Source organism: Triticum dicoccoides, chromosome 1B (genome assembly GCF_002162155.2).
Source record: "Triticum dicoccoides isolate Atlit2015 ecotype Zavitan chromosome 1B, WEW_v2.0, whole genome shotgun sequence".
Classification (NCBI taxonomy): domain Eukaryota; kingdom Viridiplantae; phylum Streptophyta; class Magnoliopsida; order Poales; family Poaceae; genus Triticum; species Triticum dicoccoides.
In genome coordinates, this window is record NC_041381.1 from 554,198,099 (window position 1) to 554,206,153 (window position 8,055).

Consider the following 8,055-nt stretch of genomic DNA (forward strand, 5'->3'; position numbering starts at 1 on the left):
CGGAGGAAGTACCTAAATAGCTCATCCTCATTAACCTATTTTTCTTGACATGCAGCCTATCCACCTCATCACATGTGCCACATCAGCAACATCACCCACTACTTCTATTTTTTTCAACATATATAGCCCGTCCAACTCAGCGGTCCGACAACGTCAGCAAAACATCGAGAGTAAACCCACGTCCGGTTCCATTGCAAACAAATCGTCCTTTCGATTCCACTTCCCCCTTTTTCGCTTCCTGTGCCCCCTTCGTAACCGACGCATCAAATCTAAATATCCACCCCCGGTCCATGTGCATCAAGTACGCCAACCCTCCTCCAGAGTGATCCGGTGAGGACCAACGACGCTGCCGAGCGACCGCCGGCGAGCCGGGCACGGCATATGGTGCCACCCCCGGCGAGCCGGCTCACGATCCCGGCGACGTTGCCCTGACCCCGCTACCCTGCGTCCCCATCGGCGCCGCCGAGTGTGACCTCGGCGAGCCACTTGGCGACAACCTTACCACGATGCCTGTCCGGTAACCCCGGTGGCTAACTCTGCGTCCTTTCACTTGCACCGATCGCCTCAGCTGTTTTCAGGGGAAGGCCACTACCGTGGGCACTCTGATGGCCGGCAGAGTCTCTTCAGACCAGATCTGCCAACAACTCAAAGCACAGACGAGTTGACTTGCTATGTAGCCCTTATGGAGGAGTACACGGGAAGGAGGTGGAATCGGCTGCTGTGACGCCTACGCATCCATCGGTTTGAGGATGACCAAGTGGATTATGCCACCAAGTAAGTTCTGCGAGGCCACAAATTGATCCGATATCAAATGGTGTGATTAGTAGATACAACATATAGGCACGGTCCAATGGGCTGGTCACAGTTTAACTAGTTTACTTCAAAAGTATATACTGTAGGTTGTACGCTTCTATTTTTGATAATTTTTTCCCTAGATTTTCTTCAAAAGTGAGGATCTCTTATGTTTATTTTCATCATATAATGTCTTTTTTGCATTCTGAAATATGAAAATGCATCATTTCTGACCATCTGCTATCATTTTTTGCGCATCTCAGGAACTGTGAAGATTAACAGAGAAATATGGAATGCAACGTTCAGTTATACGGAAAGATTCAATGCGTCCAGGACTACCATCAGTAGAAGTTTGTTTCGAGAGGACGAAAGGAAGGTTTAAGAAAAATACTTAATTACGATGGACTTCACATTGTTTAGGATGACCTTTTTTATGTTGCACCTTGCAGTATGCATAACATATTCAAAGTGGTTCTTCAGATGTTGAAACAAAGTATTTTGTTGCTTTCTTGAGCAAGGTAGATATATTTGAACATATCATCAACAACATGCATGCGTTTTCTATACTATGGTATATACTCAGTTTACTTACAGCCCTTTAGTTTTATATATTTTTTGGAGTTGCCACTCATCTCCGTTCACTAAGCCTTGCTGGATTGTAGAACGACCTATACTCTTTTGCTTAAATCTTGGTTATTAATCCATATATGGTGTTATTTTTGGTACATACTTTTGCTGCCACACTTACATAGATATGTCTCCTTTGCTAATTAGTTAGTATTATGTTACCCTACTATATTGTAGGCATAAGCTTGCTTTCATATACCAATGAAGGATCATAATGACGATCATACAGATAGACTAGAAGTTAAGTGCCACAACTCAAATGAGCGGTTTGTAGTATCTGGTTGCAGGACTCCATGTTGTTTGTGTCCAGTTTTCAATCGCTGAAAGAAAAATTCAAGATATGCCTTTTGTCTGAGCCCTGAACAAAAGAATTGTCCCTCTTTTTTTTATTTGCTTAATGTAGCTTATACATTTTCATGTGTGATTTCTTCGCAGCAAACACATTTCACCCTCAAAGTGAAAGGAATTGAAACTCACTTCAGCAATAAAAGAAAAAAATTGATACTCTTTTGCTTCGATGGTCATGATTGGTTTAGTTCTTATTGTTGATACTGGAGCTCCATCATTAAATATCAAGCAAAGCAAGCTACTACAATGGCCAAATTTTGTGTTTACTTTTTATTCTTTATAGAATCATAAATATGCGTATATGAAGACTGATTTACATCCGGAGTCACACATGACACATAGTATCTCAAGATGACAAAATGTGGATTACCATTCATAGTGTATCCATTTTGGAACTCTGCTCTTAGTGTGTTTACATACATCAATAAATTGCAATCTTCATAATTATAGTCTGAAGTACTATATCCATTACATTTTTTTCATCTTCGGATCAGATATCCACTATGCGAACAAAGTTATTCGATTTATGTATTATCGTGTGCATATCACTAAGATCTCCCGCAGCAACGCGCGGGGTATCATCTAGTTTCTAATAAAGAAAGCCTCCAGGTATCTAACCATAGAGTAGTGCTCTGAAGTTACAAGCTACGCTCTTTTGTTACAGAGCTTTCAGGGGTTGCTGCTAAAGAAAGCCTGCCCTTAATAAGTATACAAATAGCTCCTGTCTACTGGGGCAGCACTCTGGGTACATGGTCGAATGCCACTTTCATGTATCAAAAACAATTCTTTAGCTTGTAAGGACACGTATCCATGAAATTTTTATACGCTCAAAATGATACTCCTTGCTGAGGACTAGACATTAACTGAAACATGAATGGTGTTAATCTTTACATTTTTGTAAGAAACAGAGTAAGCAACTTCACATCTTGTATGTCTAACTAAGAAGACGGAGGGAACACACAATTCTGAAGTTTTTTGTAACTGTATTATGCATGTGTGTACCTTCCTCTCACTTTCCCTTCCCCTTTCCCTTTGTTAGCTACTCCTTTTTCGCATTTCTACCTCACATGCCCTTTTTCATTTCTACAATTTGCACGGAAGAGAAGCGCGCCAAAATAATGGATTCACCACGGTGACAAATCGCAATGTTACTTATGTAGAAGCTCACAAACCGAGAATGTTGAGTTTCTGAAAACCATAAGCATGTTATTATAGCAGCTCTGTTTATTTTCTTGTAATGACTAATGCTTTCAGATCCTTCTTGGGCATGAAATGGTTTCAGAAATCAAAAGTTGAGTCATCTATTTTGGAACGGAAGGAGTGCTTCTATTTTGGAACGGAGGGAGTATCAGATAGCCAGGGCATGAAAGTGTTCACTGTTATGTTACATGTACCCAGCTGTACTATTTTGCAATGCTTACAATACAGATATTTATTGGTCACATTTGAATGCTTATCAATAGTGCATGTGTGCTAACCGAACAAGTAGATGAGATATATGAGATTAGAAGGGAAGGGAATTATGGGGAGCGGGTGCCAGGAGGATATGAGAACAAAATAAAAGCACGAAGGTGAATGTAATTAATTAGATATTTTCAAATTATTACACATGTAGATTCATCGACCCCGAGCTCACCCCACGCGGCCCTGAGGAGGAGATGGCCGTTCGACTTCTGCTCCGCCACGCTAGGGAGGATGCCCGTGCACGGCTCTGCTCGGACTCCATCCGTCGGAAATCCATTGCGTCCGCCCAAATGGTGCATGGATCCGTCCCTAGGCCATCCATAGATGCCTCGCCGGAGGCTGTGCGGTCTGTCTGGCGTCCGAACACACTGGCGGACGCACAACCCCTTAGTTGGCGCACCGAGCATCGGGAAGCACCATGGGCCTCGTCCGACGAGGCCATGGCACGACATGCCCGCCGTGTAAGGCATCGGGCGCGAGAGGCGGCGGCAACCCTCGCGGCGGTGGACGTCCGTGAGGCGGAGTCGCATTCTCCGACGCCCCATATGGCGCATCAATCCGGGCGCCGCAACCCACATCATGGTGGTCGGCGGCGGCTCGACCCTTGATGGATCCATCATCGATCTGACGTCCATCGACACGCAGCGGGATCCGGGCTCCGACGAGGAAGAGTAGGGCATTGGAGACAACGACGCCTTCAGTCTCGTGAGCCTGCGAGTGTCCCATGCCCTACTCTACCTTGCCGGTGACCGGGCCAACACTCTGGGGAGCGCAGCCGACCGTCGGACATGGCCTAGGCGGAGCCGGTGGGCGGGAGCGAAACCGGACGAAGCCCCGATCAAAGATCGCTGCGTTGCATGTAATATTATGGATTTGAGTTTTTTAATTTAACATATCCATATGTGGAATGCATTTTCTAGGGGTGACTGGTCACTGTCCACGGACACGCTCGGGCGCGTTCGCAGACATTTGAGGGGTCAGATTTGCCAAGTACGGTTGTAGATGTTTCTTAGTGGAGCAAGAAGATGTCGACGTTTGTTGGGTTGTGGTGTAGGTTGGGATTATGGACTTAAAATGCATGAGCCTTGGCACTTGTCGTCGCTGTGGACTAACGAATTGCTTATTGCCTCTAGGTATGAACATCTCTGGATCCTTCTCTTCTTTGGATCCATTGTTTTTTGTGCATATAGAAGAGAGAAGTCAATAGAAAGCACTTCAAAAATAATAGTTCAAGGAAGAAGATTGATTTTGTGGTAAAAAAGGTTGGCTATGTTTCATTAAAATAGGCGACTGATAGGCCCCGCACCGGCCCAAAGTTTCGGCCGGTCGCGCGTACGCAGTATGATTCGACTATTTTAATCCGTCTGATCGTCCGTGCAGGTCGTTCCTTTTCTCTTCTCTACGCTGGTGGTCCACCTGTACTGCACGGAAGTTGCTTGCCCCATGTGCATCAGCGCCTTATGCCGTGGGGTTGCATGCTGTCACGTGGGAGGAGCTCATCCAAATGATGATGTGACTTCTCCATACTATCTGCACACAATAGTTTCATTTAAAAATGTACACAGAAAATCTGCACTTGTTTTTAAACTGTATTTGTATGTAGCATTGCAGCAAAACTCCACAACAAAAACCAAAAAAACGCACAAAAAAAACCATATGTTTGTAGCATAATTTCAGTACTTTTACAACAACGAGAAACATATGTAGCGTTGTACAAAAAAGGTAATGCTTTCACGTGAAAAATGAAAAAACTATGGAAACAAAATCGTTATGTGTTTCCAGCATATTTTTCAGTATAAATGTACAACTAAAAAATCACTCATGTAGCAGTTCGTTGGACCATTGCAGCTTTCACGGAAGCGCGAGCCTCCATGAAGCTTTTTTCTATCGCCGGTTGAAGCTTTTTGCATCTACAATTAAAGCTTTTTTTTGTCAACGTTGCAGCTTTTTTTGTTGCACAGTGTCCTGGTTGAAGCTTTTACATATACGGTTGAAGCTTTCTCTGTCAATGGTTGAAGCTTTTTTGGTTGCACAGTGCCCTAGTTGAAGCTTTTGCATCTACAACTGAAGCTTTTTTTGTCAACGGTTCCACCTTTTTTTTCTCAGTACCTGGTTGAAGCCTTTTTCATCTACAAAAAAGTCGGCCGGTTGTAGTAAAAGAGGGTATCAGTTCGAGGAAAAAAAAGCTCGCCGGTGCCGCCTGTCATCGCCATTGTAGCAAAAAATGTTAACCGATTGTAGCTTCCGTGGTTGTCGGTTGCAAAAAAAAGACGACACGGTTGTAGCAAAGAAAATTTGACGTCGGCCAGCCGCTGTATACGGCGGTAGCAAACCATGTCACTGGTGGTAGCAAATACTTCGCGGTTTGCAGTCGATGTAGCCTGTCGTCGAGGTCGCATCATCTTCACGAATGGTGTAGCAAAAAAATATTGGTCACCCGTAATAGCAAACGGAGTAACCGGTAGTAGCAAAACAAAACACTGGTTCCAGGAACAAAAATTGGCGACAAATTCAATAGTTAGTTCCAGCAAAAAAGTTTATCAGTTGTAGCATCCTCGCCACCGTATGTAGCATCTCCCACGAACGGTTGTAGCACTACATAAAGAAAAAAGCGGAGCTGTGTATGGGCACATCCATGACGACGCTGGCCACAGCATTGCCTCGCCATGGTTGTAGCACGCACACGCCCAACGCCGGCGACGAGGACGTGGTTGCAGCAATGGCATGTGGCTGCCACCGGCTTGCCGGTCAGCGAGAAGGAGATTGAGCGAGCGCCTATGAAATCTCATGAAAGTGCTGGTCCATGCCGCCGGTCGTTCCCAGCTGGGATTTGGGAGTGGGGAGGAGGGGGAGGAGGGGCGGCCGCCGGCGAGTGGGATCTGCTCTAGGCGATGGGCTTTGTAGGGGACATGCCTCAAGCGCACATGGAGAGAGAGAGAAGAAGCTGCAGGAAGAACAGTTGAGAGCTGGATAAGGAGCGAACTGCACGCGGGTGGGGTCGTGTGGACGAGTGACCTGGCGTAATAAAGAGCCCTTGATCGAAAGGGAATCGCACGTCACGTGCGTGTCCGGCGCAAAGTTCCGCCGGCGCGCCGTTGTCAAACATTTGTCATTTTATGTGCTTTATCCTTCCAAAGCTTTATTTTTGACATATAATATATATTGCTTGTGTAGGATGGTTATAAGTTGAGAAATAATTTTTATTACAAATGCTAAAATACCGTGCAAATGAAGCTTAAAACAACATACGTGACATTGTAAGGTAATATCTTAATCACGTCAAGTAGATCTTAGTTTGTAATATATAATTATTTGGATCATTGTTCTCTATGTATATATCTCCGAGTTACATTGCAGATGAGATGGATTTTCAATTATTTTTTAATTGTTGCAGGCTATCTTTTCTCTACATACAAAATATAATGTACATTATATGCGCAATCAGATAAAATCTATACATGCAAAATTTAATATGCATTGTATTCATATAGGTGCAATAAAAAACATTAAGAGCACGTGGCACGTTCTACTAGTACTCCCTCCGTCCGACAATACTTGTCACCAAAATAGATAAAAAGAGATGTATGTAGAAGTAAAATACGTCTAGATACATCCTCTTTCATCCATTTTGATGACAAGTTTTTCCGGACGGAGGAAGTCTCTACTCCTAATGTCTCAGTTGATAGGTCGCGTTCCGGGTTTTATTTTCGTCCCACCATTTTCGTCCGTTTTTTTTTCGTCCCACCCTCCACTGGTTTTTTTTCGTAGGTTTTTTTTGGAGGTTTTTTCGTCCGCTCCTCTCGATCCCTAGAACTCCCAGAGTAGACGCCGCCGCCCACCCCTTCCAGCCCCCGCCCCCCCAGCCCTAGTCGCAACCCCAACCCCATGGAGATCGAGATCAAGCTCCGTCTCCCCGACGCGGCTGCACATCGGCGCCTCTCCTCCTTCCTCGCGCCCCGCCTGCTCCGCACCGACGCCCCCGCGCGGCCCCTTGCCGCCGCCGCCGCCACCGCCGCCGCCCAGCGGGACGTCCGCCTCTACGGCACCGACGACTGCGACCCCTCCTACGCCGTCCTCACGCTCAAGCACCCCCCGCGCATCGACGCCGGCGTCAGCCGCATTGAGGAGGTCGTGGAGCCCCTCGACCCCGCCCTCGCCCTCACCTGCGTCGACAACCCTGCCCGTCTCGGCGCGGTCGACTCCCCCATCGTCCGGCTCGTCTTCGACGAGTACGGCGTCGGCGGGGACAAAGCGCCGTTCGTCTGCCTCGGCGGCTTCCGGAACACCCGCGGTGTGTATGAGCTCGAGGAGGGCGAGGGGCAGGGGCTCGTGCTAGAGCTCGACGAGACACACTTCGATTTCGGCACAAACTACGAGCTGGAGTGCGAGACCGCGGAGCCCGACCAGGCCAAGGAGGTCCTGGAGCAGCTGCTCACCGTGGTTGGGGTGCCGTATGAGTACTCCCGGAGCAATAAGTTCGCGTGCTTCATGGCCGGGAAGCTGCTTCCGTGACTAGGTTTGTGGTTGGTCTTTACCGTGTCCCAAATGATGATTAAACCGTGGTTGCTATAAAACTTGTGTTTCATTAGCACTTTCTTGCGACAATAGGCTTGTTCTGTGGCGAGTGATTTCAAATCTCAAAAATGTAATGTTTAGTTCTGTTACATTCTGGTATTTGATAACTTTCATCCAAGAATACTATCTTGGGTGGCAGCATAGCAACACAAGGGTTTGCATTTCAATCCTCGTAAAAAATCTTGTCCTGGAGTGATCCGACAACCGCTGGGAAGAAGCCGGGGCTGGTATGTCTGGTTGGGGAAAGAA

General features: G+C 46.3%; 1 protein-coding gene across 1 annotated transcript; it reads left to right on the top strand.

Annotated features, from left to right (window-relative positions):
- The first annotated feature begins 7,116 nt into the window (after window positions 1–7,116).
- LOC119308319 (triphosphate tunnel metalloenzyme 3-like) lies at window positions 7,117–7,743 on the top strand. Its single transcript, XM_037584427.1, has one exon. It carries the CDS (start codon window positions 7,117–7,119, stop codon window positions 7,741–7,743), a length of 627 nt encoding a protein of 208 aa, XP_037440324.1.
- The last annotated feature ends 312 nt before the right edge of the window (window positions 7,744–8,055 follow it).